The following is a 22,244-nucleotide window of genomic DNA, read 5'->3' as shown; positions in this document are numbered from 1 at the left end:
TAACATCAAAACAATTTAAAATAAAAGCCACAATGGACCCAATACTGTAACAGTCCATAATACATCACATGTAGTTCATCTTCCAACTAATCGTAACTTTCTATATTGAACCAGTCTCTTCAGGTAACCCAGTATTTAAAAAAAAAAGCACTACTTGTAACTGTACTGGGATGATGGAATGTATTGGGGGGGAGAATAGTTACATTTAACAAAAAGATGAGAAGCACTTTTATTACTAACACAGCTGTGTTTTTATGCCTGCCTCTATTACCTAATGTCTAGTTAGTAGCTATTTATACAGGTATTACTGCATTTATTATCATTTGCTATATTAAGTTTTCTACTGGAGGAATGTATGCTGCCTTGGCCTAGGTTTATGAGTAAGCTTAAAAATTAAAGCTCATATTTCACAAACTGTAACAATCTGTTGTCCAAGATATTTAAAGGTAGCAGTTTCTGTAGCTAGTTAAAGTTGGATTACACAGACTTCTAGTTTTAGGAAGCAAATTCATGTTAAGCAGACAGTAATGCAAACATAAATGGTTATTCACTCATGCGCAAAGCTATAGCATCCTGTACCACGCATCATATATTTCTAGACTGCTTCATTTATGAGGCCTGTCCTGAGGCTGTCCTCTCTTGCTGGCTGCTAATAAAGTGAATCAGAGTACAACTGTACCAGCAGTAAGTAGATCTAGGACTGTTACTGACAAAAATAAACTAATTCTGAAGAAAAGCTAATAAGTATTATGTTTCTTACGGTCTATACATTAATAGATACCAGCTATTTTTCATAACATGCATCTTTAAGCACTATTGTACTCTCCATCCTCAGCTCTATTCTAACAAACTGCAGTGTTTAGAAAAAAATTAAATGCCCGTGTGGTCTGTAAATTATGCAGTCCAGTTGCAAGCACTAAGCACCTGAAATCTAAAGAAAGACCTATAACCTGTATGAGACTTCCCCTTCCAAAGCGGTTTAAAACAAAAAATAACTGACAGAAATGTCACTTAAACCCTTTTTTTCAGCAGTTTGCCTTCAGGATATTAGCATCATGCATAAAGTTGCCATGCAACTTTAGTCCTCCTCCAATAGTGCAAATCATACATGACAGTTCTTTTCAAGTATATACATACAAAATTACTTCACCGGGGGGGGGGGGGGGGAATGGAAGCAAACCAGGCAAATTGTAGTGTCAAGAAGCTAATAGAAGCAAAAGCATTTGGGTCAACCAACTGTGTGTAATGGCTTTTTTGTGGATTAGCATGCTTTTTTTTTTAAAGGGGTAGCAGATGCTTGCATCAGAGGTTTCTTTGGTAACTGAGGCAGGAAAAAAAGGATGCTACATCATATAGATCTTTATCAAATAGTTCCTGCTATCATCTTTAAGGGCACCCTTGTACAAATACCAAACAAGTACACAAAAACGTGTTGAAAACTAATCTCCCCTCACCCCAACACTATTCAAAGCTCAGTCAAACCATGCAAATTCAGAAGTTTGATGATCTGCTCTCTTCATGAGACCACAGAGGGCGAATGATTATGATTGACCATGTGGGAAGAAGGGGAAGATTGGCCCCGCCTTGAGGCAGACTCAGGACTGCTGGACACTCCATCCTTTGCGGCTTTAATCTGAAGCCATGTATCCCCAAGTGCTTTGGCAAAGTGGTCATCAACTGATCCTGTGATGGACACAGAGTTTGCCACTGGCTCCGGCTCCTTGTAATTCTTGCCAAGGCTTCTGCGGAAGTGCTCTTCCACCACTGGATCACAGGCAGTGGTAGCTAGATGGGAAAAACAGGCAAGGCAAAAACAACATTTGAATATAGACTCTAGCTACTAGATGCTGCTTCCAGATTCTTCCTTCCTCCCATTTTGGTACCAGCTGGACTTTTTTCATCATTTTATTGGAGGACGACTTAAAAATGCAGAAGCAGATCAAATGTTAAACTAGAAAACATTTTTCTTGTTACCTGCACTGGCCAAAATTTGGCCTAGCACTTTTTATACAGAGGCCCCCAGCTTTCTGATAGCGTCCCTTAGTCTGGTAATATAAATTTTAAATAGTTAAATGTCCAATTTTATAGGGAAAAAAATTCCATGGAAAATGTATTCATTTTCCATTAATTCCACTTGAGCCCATCCTTTAAGGACCTGGTGCACAGTCAGTTGAAGTCAATGGACTTTGGCTCAATCCCTGAATTACTTATGGGTGAGCTGAAATGCTTTCTACAGTAGCTGCCAAGAACTAGGTTCAAGGTTCCACTTTTCAAGTAAGTCAGTGAACGGCAGGAACACTCTGCATTGCGTTAGGCATCAGTAAGATGATAACCCACTGTAGGAGAAAGCAAGCATCTGAGAACAGATCTTTGCAGGTAAATAAAGGAGGAATCTTTTTAAACCTTCTTGTGTTAAGAAATACATGGTTTTGTACATAAACTTTAAAACTTGGTAATAAGCTTTTAAAAATAGGTTAAAAATCTTTCTGTGTGGTCTTATCCTGCCCAATTCCTTTCAAAACAATGGGCTGTCGAGCACAAATAATAAGCATTTAAATGAGGAAAACTCGTGCAAATGCAGCAGCTGTTCCACTCTGAAAAGAATTTCTCATCTGAGCCTATATTTTGTTGGGAGTCAGAATGGGAAGCATATTGCAGATTTGTCTAGAAAGTGTGGACCAGCAGGGAGGAGGAAATTAGTATTATTTCTAGGGCTGTCAAGCGATTTAGAGCCTACAAGTCCACTCAGTCCTACTTCTTGGTCAGCCAATCACTCGAACAAACAAGGTGGGTTACAATTTGCAGAGGATAATGCTGCTTGTTTACAATGTCACCTGAAAGTGAGAACAGGCGTTTGCATGGCACTGTTGCAAGATATTTACGTGCCAGATGCACTAAAGATTCATATGTCCCTTCATGCTTCAACCACCATTCTAGAGGACATGCATCCATGCTGATGATGGGTTCTGCTCAATAATGATCCAGAACAGTACAGACCGATGCATGTTCATTTTCATCATCTGAGTCAGATGCCACCAGCAGAAGGTTGATTTTCTTTTTTGGTGGTTGGGTTCTGTAGTTTCTGCATCAGTGTTGCTCTGTTAAGACATCTGAAAGCATGCTCCATACCTCATCCCTCTCAGATTTTGGAAGACACTTCAGATTCTTAAACTTTGGGTTGAGTGCTATAGCTATTTTTAGAAATCTCACATAGGTACCTTCTTTGCATTCTGTCAAATCTGTTGTGAAAGTGTTCTTAAAACGAACATGTGCTGGGTCATCATCCAAGACTGCTAGAACATGAAATATATGCAGAATGCGGGTAAAACAGAGCAGGAGATGTACAATTCTCCCCCCCAAGGAGTAGAGTCACAAATTTAACTAACTCTCTTTTTTTAACGAGTATCATCAGCATGGAAGCATGTCCTCTGGAATGGTGGCCAAAGCATGAAGGGACATACAAATGTTTAGCATATCTCGCATGTAAGTATTTTGCAACACTGGCTACAAAAGTGCCATGCGAATGCCTGTTCTGATACTGTAAATAAACAGGCAGCAGTATCTCCCATCAATGTAAAAAACCTTGTTCGTCTTAGCAATTGGCAGAATAAGAAGTAGGACTGAGTGTACTGGTGTTAGGATATAGATATTCAGGCCTGTCTGCAAAGGCCTGTACTTTAAGAATTTAGGGGTATTCTTATCACTTGGCTAGTTCTAGAAGTATAAAAGAAAGAATCAAAATCACTGTCTGCTGGTGTAAGGGCCTTCTCTTACTGTGACAGTTTGAGGCCCTGTGCTTAGGCTAAGGCCTTTGGCTAAGCAGCAGAGGCAGCCATAAGCTAGGAAGCGACCGGTCACATCCTCACATTCCAAACTAGTCACATTGAAAGAAGGTGCTATTGGGCTGTTAGGAATACAATCCTGTCCTGATAATGCCTATCACCTCCAGAGAAAGGGAAGTGCCTAGAAAATGTAAAAAGGAAACAGCATCCTGTCTGGCAAGAACTCACTTATCAATACTGGGATGTGAAATCCTCACTTCTGTATTGTTTTGTCATTATAGTTCCTACTTTGCTATTGTTTGTCTGTATAATCTCTGTCTGGTTCTGTGATTGTTCCTGTCTGCTGTATAATTAATTTTGCTGGGTGTAAACTAATTAAGGTGGTGGGATATAATTGGTTACATAATCATGTTACAATATGTTAGGATTGGTTAGTTAAATTTCAGGAAAATGATTGGTTAAGGTATAGCTAAGCCGAACTCAAGTTTTACTATATAATCTGTAGTCAATGAGGAAGTGGGGGGGCCTTGGTGGGAGGGGGTGTGTGTGTGGGAGAGATGGGAACAGGGTATGGGGGTGGAGAAATTGGAACCATGTTTTGCTAAAGGGGGAAATGGGAACAGGGAATGAGGGTAAGGAAATTGGAACCATGTTTTGCTAAAGGGGGAAATGGGAGTAAGGAAATTGAAATAATGTTTGGCTAAGGGCAGGAATGGGAACCGGGACACAGGTGTAAGGCTCTGTGATGTCAGAGCTGGGAAGGAGGATACTAAGGAAGGAAACTGGAATCATGCTTGCTGGAAGTTCACCCCAATAAACATCGAATTGTTTGCACCTTTGGACTTCGGGTATTGTTGCTCTCTGTTCATGCGAGAAGGACCAGGGAAGTGAGTGGGTGAAGGAATAAGCCCCCTAACAACTGGTAGGCTCTAAAGTTTTACACTGTTTTGTTTTAGAGTGCAGTTATGTAACCAAAAAAAAAAAAATGCATTTGTAAGTTACACTTTCACGATTGCACTACAGTACTTGTATGAGGTGAATTGAAAAATACTATTTATATTATTTTTTATTACAAATATGTACTGTAAAAATGATAAACAAAAGAAAGTTAGCACTGTACACTTTGTATTCTGTGTTGTAATTGAAAATGTAGAAAAACATCAAAAAATATTTAATAAAATTCAGTGGGTATTCTATTGTTAAGTGCAATTAATTTTTTGAGTTAATTGTGTGAGTTAACTGCAATTAATTGACAGCCCTAATTATTTCTTATCCCTGCCCTGAAATGAAACTAATATCTCAGAAAGGCATGCATATTCAGGTGTTTGATATTTACAGTATTTATATTGGGTAAAATTTTCAAAAGCACCTGAAGTAACTTAGGCTCTTCCTGAGTCCTGCTTTCAACAGTAATTAAGGCCTGGTCTACACCCGTACATTTTGTACCAGTATATACCTATTTTGGTTAAGAAAGACCCGATGCTCCTATAAAGGTGCTTCCACTGGTATAGTTATTCCAATGCTCATCTGGGAATATCTGTTCTGGTAGATGTACTTGCATGTTGGTATAACTGAAATCACTTCTGAAAATGGTACTTGGCTGCTTTTAAAAATATTACCTATTATGTTTACTGCCTAATAAACACACCATGTAAGATAAGAACAGGGGGATAAAGGGAGCCATCCAGAGAGCAAGGCATTTACATTTCCTTTTTAACCCCAAAGGAGGATGGATGAAGTGGAGCAAGCTCACACCACTAACACAGAACATTTGAAGGATTTAAACAAAAATTTTAATTCAGGGGTGAGCAAAGTGTATGGAGGGCCATGAATGCTCACAAAATTGGGGTTGGGATGCAGGAGGGAATGAAGGCTCTGGCTGGAGGTGGGGCCAGAAATGAGGAGTTCAGGGTGCAGGGCATTCAGTTGTTTGGGGTGGGGGCTCTGGCTGGAGATGAGGGATTTAGGGTGTAGGAGAGTGCTCCGGGCTTGGGCTGAAGGGTTCAGAGGGTGATGCACGGAGCCTCCTGGCTGCCCCTAAACACAGGAGCTGGGGAGGGGACATGCCGCCGTGTCTGGGAGCCACGGCAGGCGTGCGCGCAGAGCAGCCACTGACCCCGTTTCCCGGCTGGAGTGTGGGAGTGGGGCAGACCCCACTCCGCAGCAGGAGTTTGAGGGCCAGATTAAATTGGCCGGCGAGCCGTAGTTTGCCCAGCCCTGTTCTAATTGAACTGGGGGAATGTTTAGACTGCCAAGCAAAGAAGGTAGCTTCCTTTCTGCATTTATACACAAAGAGGAAGCTTGAGAGTACATCTAGCATCATCAATCCGGAGTGAAACCTGCCTTCTGTAGTTGCAAAGGCCTGTGTCCATAGCAGAAACATAACCATTCCATGGTGCAGTAAGGGGAGAGCTTGGGAAGCCTGTACTGCGCAAAGTGAGTGGAAGGCAAGGAAAGCTCCCTAAGCGTGCATGCTGCTTTACAAACAGATCACTGCCCTAGACAGTTTACAGGGCATGAGAAGCTGGTTTAGGATTTAATGTCCACCTCCATGTTTATTCTTGTTTTTAAAACCTTTGCCAAACAGTGCCCCTGCTCCGTTGCCATTATTTGATAAATAACTATTTAGAAATGGCACCCACTGACTTGAGGCACAAAACTCCTTTAATGGTGCTCTTGCCTGCACAAGGGGCTGCCCATACAAATCCAGTTGCAACACAAGGCCCCATATTTTTACTGCTTTTTATTCCTGCTAGCGCTGCAGCTCCAACACAGCTAAGAGGGAGCAAGCTGGATTTTGTTCCATCTTGCACATCAACAGAACTGTCTACCAATTTCCAGTCAGTTACATTTCTGCAACACCACTGTGGAATGGAGAGAACCCAGCGTGGCTCTCTGAGGCTAGGTAGAGTTTGTAGAGCTAACAGAAAAAACTTGTTTTCATTTTGATACAGAAATTCGTGATAAACAGAGAACCCCATAAATCTATATTAGAAGGATGGAAAGTGATCACAATAAAAAGCCCTTCCACATAGTTGACTGTAGTAGAAGGGCTACCTCATTCATAACTACTGCAAGATACAATAAGCCATAGCTCCCAAACCTTGCCATTTATTCAGTACAAATGGTGAAGTTTTAAAACAGGTTTGGATAATTTGGCCATCTAGGAATGTTGAAGCTCAAAGCCCCAAGAAAGGAGAGAAAAGGTGAAGCATAACTTACTGCTCGATGGTCTTCTATAACTGGCTGGCATGGCTGAACCACAGCTACTGTGGGCGATGGGGCAGTGGGAGAGGTTACAGTTACGGTTGTTTGCAGAGGCACATGTGATTACAGATGGACGGTTCTGAGAGAGAAAAGAACAGAATTGTTATTCAACAAGGTCACTGGTACAGACAATGCTAGCAGTTGTCCATCACTTAAAAGCACACATTAACTGAAATAATCTTAGCGGGGGCCTGTCAGCTGTGAGCAAATACATTTAATTATGTAAGAGAGGAGGAGAGAGTTATCTGGCTACAAGTAATCCCTAAAATATCTAATTCAATATAGTAGATTAACGCCAAAATAATACGCCACACAGCAAATCCCATTCTGTACATGACACTGCAATATTAGAACAAAACCTGGAATGTTTTCTTTTTGAAAACATTTGTGAAGACAAAGGTCTAAATATCCTGATAAAAAATAAAATTACGTCATAAAAATGACTGTGCATGCAGTAGAATTTGACCTACCTCCCTTCACAGCAGATGTACTCATTTTAACTCTCTCATTAAGTAAAATACCAAGGCTCCTCATATTGGTCTCTCTCATTTTAAAAGAGTCAAGCTCTCCTCTTTCAGGACTGCATCTCAACACTTAAAGTAATCAAAACACAAAGTCTTGATCTCACTTTGGTGTGAGTGTAATGCAGAACTGACTGTCAACAACATACTGGGGGGAATTTTATTAGCTGCTGTAAAGCTTCCACAGTATCTTCCTTCTAAAGAACTTGAAGTACTTTGCAAACATTATTAATAGGTTAACCCTAGTAGTTAGGTAACCTAACTTTTATAGTTGAAGAAACTGAGGCAATAAGATCAGCTGAATTACTCGCCCAGAATCATGAATTCTCAATCCTGTGCATTACTCCCTATATTGATGTAAAGCATGAAGAGTAGGAAAAAAACGCCAAGCGATATCGGAGTCCTGAAAACAGTGGAACAGAAATAGACCAAAATGGCTCGGAAAAGTTTCTCTGGCTCAAGAAGCCATACCTCTTCTGTTGCTGTGGCTTTCCAGCACTGCCTCATAAGCAACACCCTTTCTCCACTTCCAAAAACGCATGCAATTCCCCAAAACTGTTGTCACTTGGCAACCCTGGTAACACCATTATTAAAAACTTCAAACTGATCCATTTCTGAAGTTCTGAGTCATTTCAGTTTAACATTCAGTGGGAAGGGGGGGGCGGGGAGGGAGGGCTTATGCAAAGGAATGGTCCTGGTTTCTCTAGGTGGCTGTCTGAAGAAAGGTGTGATGAAAAACACACACACTTTAAAATATTTTTGCTTAAAACTTTTGGTATATTTTATGATGCAAGTTCATTTTGCTATGCCCAACTTACATGAGTACTGCATTTCTGGAGCACATGACCTGGCTTGCCTGAATCAGCGCAGTTGGCAAATAATTTTCAGTTCATGCCTCACTCTCAATCAGTCGATCTGCAAACTGTACTAAACCTATCCTCAACAGAAAGTCAGTGGAAAAGAGAAATACCAGGGGAGGGAATGGCTTTCATTGTTTAAAATACGTTCAGTTTAGGCACACTGAACAGAGATTTCATTTCACTGCAAGATCAAAGTAAGTTTCTCTGAGTCAAATGCCAGCTACATAAAGCAAAGCAATATTATTTTTTTCACTATTTTTCTAGACATAATGAGCTAAAATGTCCATTCACATCCTACTGCATTGATAGCAAAGTCAAATATACTTAGAGTAAGCAGAGGGGGGGGAAGCTTCAGTTACTTGATTCCTTTGTACGCAAGGCACAGTGGACACAGATTTCATTTTACATGCTGCATAGTTGGCAGTACTGTGTTTCTTCACCTTGCCTAAGATGATATTTCTCCAAAAAACTGTATTTTATACATATGCACAAAAATCTATATATGGCTACTTGAGTTTAAGAATGGATTTATGGGTGAATGAGTTTTCTTTCTGCATCTTTTCCAGACTTCACAAGAATGCCTGTGCTTGCACTGCCTGTTACCACTGTGAATATATTAAAATGAGAAGTACAGAGGAATCAGTAACATAGTGACTACAGTTGCTGAACCTCACTGGCCAAAACCAGTGTTTCTATAGCCACATTAGACACAGAAGCAGATACAGAAACGTGAGCATGTATTACAGTTGTATGAACTTGGTTAAGATGTAATCAAGCCACAGCCTCCTCTTGCTATTTTCCATACACAGTTTCTATACTGTAATCTTAGCAAGGACTCGCCTCACCTCACCATCCTATTTCCCCAAGACACTAGATTGCAACTAAGCTCAAAATGTCAAAGATAACAAAACAAAAATCTGGCCAGCGTGCTTGGGTATTATCCAGTACAAACACCTCATAAGAAACAGCAGAGTATGTCAGTGCTGGCTGCCAGGTTGAGAAACAAGAGTGATATTATCAAAGAGAACCAGTGTCGTCAATGGAAGCCTGTCCCTTCCTTCTCTGTCATCACTGAACAAACTGTTAAGAGGCAGAGAAGAACTGTTGTACATAGAACAATAGCTGTAGAATCTGCACATTTGAGCTATGCAAGATAGCGGCAAACCTAGGGACAGTCAGGCCATTTCCACACAGCAAGACTTTAAAAATAACAGTCCAGGTTGGATGCCTGCACAAGAGCTGTAGAGAAAGAACTGCAGTGCCAGTCTACAAAAGGGAGAAGAGAAAAACCACCACACCGACCATAAAATATGAGCTGGTCATCCAGCCAAAAGCTTATTTGTAAGTTGTAGTGGAAATGTTCCCCACTGAAAGATTCATCCACATATATGGATTTACTCTTTGCAATAAATCATGATAGGGGAGCAAGGAATGGCTGGGTACATGTGCCAGCTTATGTTCCCATGCTGCAGCTAGCCACAACTCACTACGGTACAACTTTTAATAAGTCATTGGCTGAACAATATAGAGGCTGTTGATTCCCACTTGTGAGAAGGGCTATGGTGTTGGGGTGAAAGTGGCTTTGACATATAAAAGAGAGGGATTATTATGTAGCATGCATGAAAATCCACCTCTCTTCACAATGCAGGGATTCTTTAAAAGAAGATGTTGCTCCCAAAATGACAAAGAACAACCACAGAACTAGTATTCCGTGCTTGTGCGAGTGTGTGCCACTGCATGACCTACCTGCTTCATGCCTTCTCCTTTATGTGGCATGGGTTGGAAAGTAAAGCCATTATGGAGAAGAAAGAGATCTCCAATAATAGTTGGGGAACACTATTAGACAATGGCACAACATACTATGTACAGAGAAGATGGTGTCATTAGTTCCACACACAAACCTTTTCACACTGACTAAATTTGTTCAATGACTTTCTGCATTCAGGGTGGGGCTTTAATTCAGTGATGAGAAGAGCCTTTCAGCAATCTGTATCTCATTGGGTTACAGAGTTGTAGGTTATTCCAGCCTCTTCCTCTTCTTTTCATGTTTCTTTCCTTTCCTTCCCCTCTTCAGTATAGCCACAGCAGAGAGATTTTCAAAGGCACATAGGCATCCTCAAAGAGAGCTGAGTGCCCTTAGTGCTTTTGAGTTGATCAGTTTTATCTAGGGCTATTAAGAGCCCTGCAAACTATTATTTGAACACAGTGAATCAGATGTCTCAATAAGTTTGCATCTCTAATTCAAACACATGCACTTACAAGCTTATCAAAATATAAAATATGTGGGTGAATGGAAGAGAGTTTAGGGAAGCGATTTGCTTTCAAACAGCCAGCCATTTATCTCATGGAACACATTGAATCTTAATAAAATTAATTGTGAAACTTAAAAATAAAATAAAATCAAATAAAATAAAATTAAATTAAAAAAAAAACCCCAACAACCAACCATGTTTTGCCTGAACAGTATTGTCGCCTACCTATTGTAATTCATAACATACTCTGCTTATGTCTGGGAAGTCATCAATGTGTGTACAGCAAGGTTTCCTACAACAACCCAGAGAGTCTTATCCATCTAGAAGACAAGTACCTGCTGCCGTTCCACAGAAGTCAGCGCAGGTGTCATGCTGACTGTTCGCGTTGCATCCATGCTGTTTTTGGTCAGTGCTAGAGGTTGATCCATGGTCAAGCTTGGGATTGAGGCATACATGTGATTGGCATGAAGGCTCATTGTTGGGGCAGCAGCCCGTTCTATTGGACTGCGACTCCTGTCTCTGTGCTCCTTTCGATAATCCCCATTGGCAGTCTTGTTTCTAGCAGTTTAAAAAGAAAAAGGTAGTCAATTGTTTTGTTACCACCATTTCATAAAACCACATCACATAACTCTGGGAAGTGCCCTGCACTCCTATACAGCTGAAATGACATTTGCAAGACAGAGGCCTTTTCAAAAACACCAAGAGACGTGTGCTGCTCAATTCTTCGCGATAAGGTATAAAATAGATCAACCCATCCCCTGTCCATCCCACCATCTCCTGTAAAACACGCACTTTAATTAAAGAGTGATTTATGCTTCCAAGCTCTGTCAGGAGATAGTGTCGCATTTTCCCCTAGATTTCCTGATACTTATTTAATGCTTTAAGAATTGAGCCATATTCTGGCTACTGATCATATTTTAAGGCCAGAAACCTACCAATTTAGAATCCTATAAAGTCTACTCCCCTTCCCCACCCTCCTAGCCATAGCTTTCCTTAAGCAATGCTGAAGTGTATGGGAAGAACATGTATCAATCACTGCCTTTCTCTGCAGTGGGCAAACGCTCCAGCAGCCGGACACTACACTGCTAAAAACAATAGTGTAGACACTGGGGCACTGGTTGATTGTGTAAAGAGCCATATACGGTATATATATCCTGGGGATTCAGGCATGTAGGGCAGTTTACTCACCTAAGCAGTGCCTCACCATCCACACTCAATTTAGATCTGTGCTAGCTGGGGTATGCAGTGTGCGTACTCTGCATGCTGCCATAAGTGTAGATTACCTTAGGGCAACCTAATTAACATCAGAAGTAACTCCACTGGAGGCAGTGGGGTTGTTGAAACATGGAACATTTAAAGAGCAGAATCCATTGTTTATTTCTGTCTCAAATGGTTGTATTTTCTTTCACCACGTTTCTTTAATTAGCAAGAGCAGTTCCCACAGAAGATTAATTACAACCAACTGGTGAATTGTCTCCTCAACAGATTCACTCACGTAATTAAGACTTCAACATTTATTGCACTTTAAAAATAAAAGATTTTGTATCGTCTTTTGCTTAATAGATGTGTATTAGCTATTCATCGGGGGAAGTTGCTAAACAGACAAACAATTCAAAAGGAAACTAATGTGAGAGAGAGAATTGCGCTTTCAACTTGATGAATTATGACATACAGTAGGACATAATCACACATCCATCCACATAAGCATTTGTTTGATTGGTATTCTGGAAAAATCAGTATTTTAAAGGTTAAACTTTATCAAAAGCCCCATACTGTGGTTCTGGCACATCAAGTTCATACCAGGGATGAAAGAGAGTTAAAAGAGAAAAGTGGCTTTATGAAAAGGCAGGAGAAAAACTTAAGAGCAGGAGCAGATCTTATGGAACAAGACTGCCAGATACTCAACAGGGATACTTATTAAATAAATCCATTTAAAAACTTTGTCTTACCCAATCATAACAAAATAATACACAAGAGAGACTTTGCAGAAATGCTGGTATGACTGGAGGGTTGGGGCTGCGAGGGGTGGGGAAAAAGAGAAAACAGCTTTTACCATAATGGTGAGATTATGCCAAAATCAAGATGTGAGCATTATTATTCAGTGCTGAAACAACTGACCAGTACAAGAAGCCACTGCATCTTCTAGAGGTCTGGTACGGTTAGAGCTAGCAGGAAAAGGGAAGCTAACAATTGAGAAACTGAAAGTTAAAATCCCACATAACGATTGTAAACAGATGCAAATAAGGAATCCTGAGGCCCGCTAACAAGCAATTTAGCCATCCTTCTTACACAAAATCTAATAGAAATAAAAATGCAAGATTTACGTGAGAGGGTAACCTTTACTTGACTTACCCCTCTACCTGTTTTTATATAGGATTTTTTTTATATTTTAGTTTGTATAGAGGTATTTAATAACTCTGCTTTGACGCCAACTTCTCCATAGTATTCAGAATCAAAACTACACTTAGATTTACATTATTGTTCTGAACTGTGGCTACCTTTTGTTCACATGTGTGCCAGTAAAAGATGGCTGATTACTCCTCTGGAATATTTAACATATAATATTTAAAATATAGGAGGGACCAGGAGGTGGGGAAGAGAGAAAGAGAAGAGCAGGAGAAGGGTATCAGCCACCTCTTAATGGGCTGCAGCATCCATCTATGTTAAGAAATGAAATTTTTTTTTCCTTCTAAATTTTCTGTATTTATACTGACCTAACTGTGATTGATGATGAAGCTAGATATTGGCTCTAGGGCCTCGTTTGGTTGAAAAAGGCTGTTGTACTTTTTCCATGAAAGAATGGGATTGCTGGTGAGAATATGATTAGCGACTTCAGCACCAATTCTTCCTTGCATTTGGACACAGTGTAAAGGAGCAACCGGCTACTACTGCCCTTATAACCAAATACTTAAGAGATCTCACCATAGAAAGCAGTACACAACACACTGGGAAATGTATTCTTACAGGTCTGTGCTTGTGTGCTTTGCTCTATGGCTTTGCCAGCCTAGTAACATTTCAGTACACAAGACAGTCTGCAATATCAGCATTCTAAAGAAAGACGTTTCGGATTGCATTATACTGAGCTAGTGACTGGTATGAGTAGAGACTGGATGGGAAGCACAGCAGTTTCTATATCTGAAGTACAGTAAACTGCTCTTAAAATACAGTACTGAAAATGACCACTGAATGCACAACACAAACAAGCTACGATCTTTCCTTCCGTCTGAAAAGTGTAAACACTGAACCTTATACAAAGTCTCTGCTTAATGAGATTTTTTTGTTCAAAAAAAAAAAATCAATGTAATGAATTAAACCTGGGCAATAGCAATGAAATGGTCTCGTCAATAAATCATTACATTAAAACACGTTCTTAAAAACAGATTAAGTCTAAATACAAATTATGAGCTAAACTCTAATTGCCTTGCTCACATAAAATAGTCCCTTTGAACCACAACAATACATTTAAGCCAGTGAAATTACTTATGTGATCAATGTAAACAGAATTTGGCCCTACTTTATTTTCAAATTTAAGGAAAATCTCTAATGATAGATGCCAACAGAGAGGGATAATTTTTCCTGCTGCAGCACAATACCATCTACAGCTGCAAACCAGAAAGGCTACACTTGGGTGTATGATCACAACTAAAGCCTATATGGTCTAGTACAGTTTGAAGTATTAGCATTGCTTGGTACAAAACCAAATTCTTCCTGCTGATAAATTCAGATTTTCACTGGCTGAAGAGAATACAGTATTTTATCCCCTAGATTTTATTTGTCTGCGTAATGAAGACACATCAGTTCTCAAAGGCAGAAGTCTCTTCACCACAAAGAGCTGTTTCTGCTGTGAAAATGGAACTGTAGGTTCACAGTTTTGCCCAATGTTTGGGATTTCCATGCCAGAATATTGAATTTGCTGATCAAAATGGCAAAGCTTGACCAGTTGTAGGAAACTCAAAAATGTCAGGTTTTTCCATGTATTTACATGCGACTCAAATAGCATATATATTTCTATTCATTTTATATAAAGCTTAAATGCAAACAAACATATTTAACATATATAACTTCCTGTCTGTATGTTTCTATAGAACTTCATACCCATTTATACAGGATTCCAACAGAAAAACCTGCCAGAGGTGGTGGGCCATAGGCTACAGACTTGGAGGGTAAGTAAGTATTGCTAAATTCCACTCCAAGTGAGGAAAGGGAGCAAAACCAAGGTGGCATTATCCCTCCCTATGATGAGGACGTAGGCCTCCACAGGCTTGGGGGAGAAATAGGAAAGGTGGGGATGGAATTGGGAGCATCCGCTATATGTGGATAACAACTCTACAAAATTTCCATAGGAAATGTCTGTCGGAGTTAAATTCTGCTCCTTTAAGTGTCTGCATCTGCTCCACTCCTTCTGCCCCTCTTGGGCGACAGAGGTAATGCACAGCCATAAATGGTGAGAAATTGGTAGGTAGCCTGGCTCCAGAATGAGCCTTGCTGTCAGGCAGGATTCATGGGGGACTATGAGGAGAAGAAACAGCAGCACAGAGACTGGGCCTGAGAATATTGGGATATCCAGACAGAGAGGAAAGCCATGCCTCATGCCCCTCTGTGGACCCACATCCCCTTCTCACACTGTGAGGATGATCACCTCTGGGCAGGGTATGCTTTGGCCCACTGTATTTAAAAATACTTTTCTTAAGTAATTCACATGAAAATCTATCCAGCACTGATAACAATGAGAAATTTTTGCTACTTCTAGTTTTACAGAGGAAATTCACCATTTTTGTTTGAGTCCAGCACAGATCTTTAAGTAACACCCAGACAAGAGCACTACACAGGCTAGAGTATACTTCCATTTCAGTACTCCCAGGATTAAGATTAACACTAAATTCTTCACTTCACTTCTCTTCTCAACTCCTTTTTCACGGGATCAGAGGTGCCCATGATTTTTCGCTGCTCCTTCTGGTCCATGGTATGGGTTCATAGGTCTTGGAGTTCCAGTCTATTTCTCCTCAAACGTCTCTTGACAAAGTCTTTCCATCATATCCTTGGTCCTTCATGTCCATTCTTGCTGTCTTCTTCCTCCCATGCTTTCTTTGTTGGTCATTCTTCTCCCATCCTTATCGCACGTCCAGCCCACCTCAAATGTGTGCTCCCCAGCCTATCACTGAGAGTCCCAAGTTCATCTCTCCCCCTGCCCAATTTCTTCCAGGTGCACTCTGTTTACTCTCTGCTTGTCTGCCATTCTCCTTGATGTATTATTTTCTACTACCTGAATCTTCTTTTCTTCCATCTCCTTAAGACTAACCGTCTCCATGGAGCAAGCATGGACAAACACACACAGCATACACTTTTCTTTTCAGTTTGTTACCTAATTGCCAGTCCAACAAGTACTCTTGCCAGCTTTTTCACTGCCACCCATGCTCAATTTCAGTTCTCCAGATCGCTCTCCGGTGGCGCTAAGAATACTTCCCAAGCAAACAAATTCATTCTTCTGATTCAGCTTCTTTCCTGAAACTTCAATCAACAGGTCTTCTACCACCTTCCCTACTTGCATAACTTCAGTTTTCTTTGTGTCTGCCTTTAAACCATGATCTTTAAAAACACAGATGCCCACTTTGATATCATATTTACCAATTCCTCTTTTCAGCCATCGAGGCCAGATCGTCAGCATACATTTGTTTTCTCTGCATCTCCACAGGCTCGGTTCTCCTACAAATTAACGCCATAACTAAGATGAAGAGAAGCTGAGTACACTGCCTTGTCTCAATGCCGCTGTCACCTCAAAATCCTCCGAAATTCCATGTATTGGTACCTACCACCTTAGCTCTTGACCCTTGATACAGTTCCTCAATCATCTCTACTTGTAGTCCCCTCCCATCCATCTCAATACTCTAAAAACCAGCTCCGATAGAACCAAGTCAAATGCTTTTGCAAGATCAATTAACGTTGCATAGCAGTTAAGCCCTCCATTTATCATTCTATCAAACTTCTGTCTCATGGCAAATATTAGTACTCCTTCACTTCCTAAAGCCACGTTGTTCCTCTCCTATATTCTCCTCCTCGGCTTTCAAAACTCTCTCAAGGACTTTCAAAGCCTGACTTAACATGGTGATGCCCCGATAGGCATTCGGATCATATGCACCACCCTTTCCCTTCTAAAGAAGCACAATCAATCCCGTTCTCAGGTCATCTGGTATCCTAGCTTGATCCCAGCAAACACACAGTAATCTGCTTTATTTCAATATCTCCAACTGCTCGATCTTATTAACAGTTATCTTGTCTTTGCCAGCTGCCTTATCATTCTTCATCTTATTCAGTGCTCCTTCAGTCTCCTCTACAGAGATCAATACTCCCAAAATTGTCACGAGTGCTTGCACTCACAACTCTCTTGTTTAACAGTCTTTGGAAATATTTTTTCTTTTTAGGGTTAGTCACTACACAATTCCCATTCTTCACAAAAAGATTTCTTCAGATCTTGATTTACACTAAATTTTAGCAACTTTAAATTAAACTTATGGCAGAAAAAAAAAACTATCTAACCATATAGATCTCTTAGATTCCATTGGTATGGTGACTGTTCATATACTTGATCTGAATACAAGATTAGCTTTATTGATATTAGTACAGGGAATGAATCAAACTCCTTCACATTACTATTATGTAATTTTAAATATACATATTTTGAAAAAATTACATTCACAATGTATTTGTGCAACTGAAAACACTTCCAGTTATGAGACTAGAAAGAAAACGGGCTGGATATTCTCATTACTGGTAACTCAAAGATGTTTCAAAATTTGGAAAGCTTAAATTTCACTTCATTTGTAAAGTTTAGTAGCACAAGCAGAAGCATCTTATACAGGAAATAGTTGTTTTGTTGTTGCTTACAAGCAATGTTTACACTAATAGTATGAAAACAATTATTCTAATAACTTACACGAAAATAGTATTCAACGAATATTGTATTTATTTCTTTTGATTTTTTTAACTCCCATTTAAATTATGTTTTGGAAAACTGCTCTATGCTTGTTTAGATACTTTATGCTCTTGCCAAAGGGGCCATCAGAATTGCTTCCATGTCTGAAGATAATTGTATTTCACCAAAATGAAGTAGTTCTGTATATCCAGGCTTCTTAAACTAGTAGGGAGATTCATCTTCAGAGGTCAAACATTAAGCCAGAAAAATATTAGGGGTAATTGCTGGCTATCTTTGAAAGCTAAAGATTTGTAATACATAATGAATGACACTATTTAATTGACCAAGCACAGAATCCCTCACTGTCTCCAAGCCTCTCCACCCCTTACAAAATTATTATGGGTCAAATCCTCAGCTGGTCTCAGTGTAGCACAGAGGTGGGCAAACTACGGCCCATGGGCCACATCCGGCCCACAGGACTCTCCTGCCCAGCCCCTGAGCTCCTGGCCCAGGAGACTAGCCCCCAGACCCTCCCCCACTGTTCCCCCTCCCCCGCAGCCTCAGCACACCATGCTGCTGGTGGAGTGTATTAAACTGCTCCGCGTAGGAATGTGCTACTGGTAGCAGTTACGGAGAGCAATTTACTACACTACACCAGCACAACGCTCTGGGAGGTGCGGTTGCAGCGCCGCCAGCCACCAGTGCTCTGTGCTGCGCGGTCAGGGAGCAGAGGAGGATGGATAGAGGGCGGGGGAGTTCGGGGTGGTGGTCAGGATGGGGTCGGGGCAGTCAGAGGGCAGGGAACGGGGGGTGGGGGTGGAATGGGGGCAGGGGTCCCGGGGGGGACAATCAGGAAGGAGGGGGAGTTGGATGGGGCGGTCAGGGGCAGGGGTTCCAGGGGTGGCAGGGGACAGGGAGCAGGGTGTGTGTGGAGGGGGCAGGGGTTCTGGAGGGGCAGTCAAGGAACGGGGGGGTTGGATGGCCCGTCAGGGGGTTAGAAGCAGGGAGCGCGGGCGGATAGGCAACGGGGGCACAGCCTGGCACAGCCTCCCCTAACCGGCCCTCCATACAATTTCCAAAACCCAATGTGGCCCTCAGGCCAAAAAGTTTGCCTGCCCCTGGTGTAGCATCACTGACTACAATGGAACAACTCTGCTTTACTCAAGCTGAGGTTCTGGCCCTGGTGTGTGTAAATTTCAGTGACAGAATGGGTTGTTATATCAGTAAAAGAGAGCACCCTCACCCTGAAACCTTCTATCTGCTTTCCAGTATAATTTTACTAAAATTATACATTGCTCAAATCTTTTCCCAGTGCTTAAAAACAGACATTGTTTTCCATGTTTCTCCCCAGTGAATCATAACCAAGGCTCCAGTGCTTACCAAGCATCATGTGCTTAGATCGATGTCATACCAAAACCACACACATCCTGACTGTTCGATGAAAGTCTGCTTCAATTTGATTCTAAATAACGTTTGCTAATTGAAAGCAATGTTTCAGTCCTGTGCGTTAAGCAGTTCAAAGGTAGTTACCCCACATTGTTCTCAACGATTTTTGAATTGTATAACCTTTAAATGCTGCTGCTGCTCTGGGTACTGGCAGAGAACTGTGGTAATTCACACCCATCCTAGAGGAACAGACTAACTCTGCCAACTGTTTAAGGAAAAGAGAAAAAAGAGGCCCAGTGAAGGGGACAGCTTTGCTTACACTGACTTCCAGCATGCAGTTTCTTAAGGAATGGATGCCAAAATGTTACTGTATCTCCAACTGGAGAAATCACAAATGTCCCAGAATCCCTTTGGCAGAAAAAGTTTTTACTTGAAATGGTTGTACTATAAAAGTATATGGCACACGCAGAAAGAACAAGTTTCCACTTACACAGCTTTTTAATTTACTTTCCAAGATGTTCTTCCTTATACACGCACTATGCATTCTATGGCTAAAAGTAAACCAATGTCTATACCTTGACACAAGACTCAAACATTATTTTAATGTTTTGACAGGAAGTTTCAACATCTTTCTTTGATAGTCAAATTGCTAACACACAGGGGTTGCCATTAAAGAGTCAGCATTTACTACCAATTACAACGGTCACATGACATTATCACTGTTAGAAAAAAGAAACTATTGTAACTGTTTCAGAGTAGCAGCCGTGTTAGTCTGTATTCTCAAAAAGAAAAGGAGGACTTGTGGCACCTTAGAGACTAACAAATTTATTTGAGCATAGCATGCATCCGATGAAGTGAGCTGTAGCTCACGAAAGCTTATGCTCAAATGAATTTGTTAGTCTCTAAGGTGCCACAAGTCCTCCTTTTCTTTTTGTAACTGTGTAGTAATGCTGCACAAATGTTGACATTTCAATGGTTACTTCTGCACACACAATCGTTTGAGGGTTGAAAGAACCCAAATGCTTCTGTTAAACATTATTTAAGGAATTCCGATCAACTGGTAGAAAATATCTTTCCACAGTGTTATTAATGCAGCTTGTATTCCCCCCACCCTCTTCAAAATATACCTATTTACATACTTCACCTAAAACACAGCCAGGTGAGGAAAGAAGCACCTCGGTGCCATTTCACTAATGAATAAAACTGGGGGGGGGGGGGGGGGGAGGAAGTGTAACATTGTTCCTCACTAATTAAGAACCTTTAATTAAAAGAAAAATTAGATAAGTTGCACTATAAATGCCAACCTAATTATCAGAAATACCACTACAATCAGCTAATATAAGCAAACATTCTTTGTGCCTGAATAGAAAAATACAGCCAGGTCTACTTTGCATGGCTAGTAGCCCATACACATTCCTGTTTTCCCTATCATGCTACAGAGATTTTTTTCCCCCTTAATTCTAAACATCTTTATTCTTCCCTGTTATTTCATTTCACAGCTTAGTAGTCAACCCTAAAAAGCCTCAAAAGTAGGCAATTTACAGCAGTCTAGGAATTTGTGGGGGTTTTTTTTAAAGCATCGCTACCCCACAGAATCTGAACTTCAGACTGGTTTTCTGAGAAGGATAATTTTATTTTGTTAGCGAACAATGTAATTTTTGTTGTATATTGTTCCCTTGGGGAAAATCTGCTGATCTAACCTGAATTTACAAATCCTGTTCTGTACTGGCCAACGCATCCAACCCGAAACTAACTACTGATCTTCCACAACAGTTTTCTTGTAGCACCACTGTGGCAGTTCTGCCTCTTGTCACATTTTCGGAGCGTGAGTTTATACGGGTGTACTCTTCTAGAAGTGCAGTTTGTGGCTCAAATGGATACAAAGATGGACTTTAACTGTAGCCAGCAAATTTTCCATGTCTTCTCCAATTCAAAACCATTTATAAGGAAAAAGGCAGGTGGCTCATTTTCATTTTATAGCATCAGGCTGGAAACACCACTCAATAAAAGGCACCTAGCATTTTTAGGTGCTCTCCAGAAGCTTGTCCAGCAATCAATAATTAAATTTTACTTTTCCAGACTAGAACTTTGATTATCTTAGACTGCCAATCAGATTTTTCCTATCTTGAATGTCAGATTCACTTCGGAGATTTGACCATTACATTAGTGAACTGAACCAAAAACAAAATATGGAATACAAAAAAGATGAGGCTAGAGGTAAGGATTAATGAAAGTTTGTGGAAGACAGATGTGTCCTTTTTGCTGAAGCAGAATTTTATGGTTTCTACCCTCTATTACTTGTACTTAACACACTTTTCCTGTGTTGCCGCCATTGGATGTCAGTAGCCATTTCAGTGAACAGTGCATTTCTATGTAAATATGGAGTGTCAAAATACTGAGACATGAATGTGTTTTCTGTCATGTATTTTCATATTACTTAGACATCCTGTAATGCAGCAGCTATTTCAGGTTATTCTTATCTATTCACTGAAACAAACAGTTCATTAGCTGTTTGGAATTATGATGTCCAATTGGATACTTAGAGGCAAACCTAATATCCCTTGGGAATAATTTCACAGCAAAAATAGGACAGATTACCATGAGTTGTAAAAAACAGTAAAGAGTTTTCCAATGCCAATATATGCCATAAGAAAACACTTTCAGGAGGAATGAGGAGCTACCTATTCATGATGAGTTACTATTCATAAAAAAAGTATGTAAGAAATGCAGAATGCACAGAAGCTGAAATACAAATCTAAGGTACAATAAAACAATAGACACAATCGTGGATCCCAACTCTAATTTCTCCATAGGAAATATTGTTTCTCTCTCTTCAGTAAGTGCTGGTAGACTGACAAATGTTTTAAATGGATGTTTTGCTACATGTACTGACATTCCCATATACAGTAAGTAAAGCACTATGTCTCACTAGTTGATAAATTATTTTGCTTTCTGTTGATTCTTGTAGAGTGTGGCTAGAGATTCTCTAGGACATACTGTAATGTTATGGTGTGTGGATATGTGTATTATGCCAAAATTAATTTGAAATAACAGGGAAAGAGCTTCAGAAATGATGAGCGCTGCCAGGTTTGCTGAAGGAACTGCAATTAAAAAGCCTATCTTGACAGAGAGTCTATCTCGAAAGGAAGCTCCCAGTCTACTCATTCAAAAGGTAATGGAAGAGTTTGCAAGAGGATTTAGTTTTAGGCCTTGGATAGAATTTGATGTTGTAGGGGTGTACTGCCCTTTTTCCACTATTAAAAGGG

General features: G+C 40.4%; 1 protein-coding gene across 3 annotated transcripts in view; it reads right to left on the bottom strand.

Moving 5' to 3' along the window:
• Positions 1-1,163: 1,163 nt before the first annotated feature.
• The window catches only part of VGLL4 (vestigial like family member 4), a 154,907-nt gene continuing 133,826 nt past the window's right edge, over positions 1,164-22,244 (bottom strand). For all 3 annotated transcript variants that reach the window (XM_074958157.1, XM_074958156.1, XM_074958159.1), the window contains 3 exons: positions 11,018-11,240; positions 7,005-7,128; positions 1,164-1,785 (listed from right to left, as the gene is read on the bottom strand). In XM_074958157.1, coding sequence (XP_074814258.1) covers positions 1,517-1,785; positions 7,005-7,128; positions 11,018-11,240 — 616 coding nt within the window. In that variant the 3' untranslated portion in view covers positions 1,164-1,516. The remainder of the gene's footprint in view (positions 1,786-7,004; positions 7,129-11,017; positions 11,241-22,244) is intronic.

Source organism: Natator depressus, chromosome 7 (genome assembly GCF_965152275.1).
Source record: "Natator depressus isolate rNatDep1 chromosome 7, rNatDep2.hap1, whole genome shotgun sequence".
NCBI lineage: Eukaryota > Metazoa > Chordata > Testudines > Cheloniidae > Natator > Natator depressus.
The sequence above is the reverse complement of the archived record's forward strand: the minus strand, read 5'-3'. Positions and strand labels throughout refer to the sequence as shown.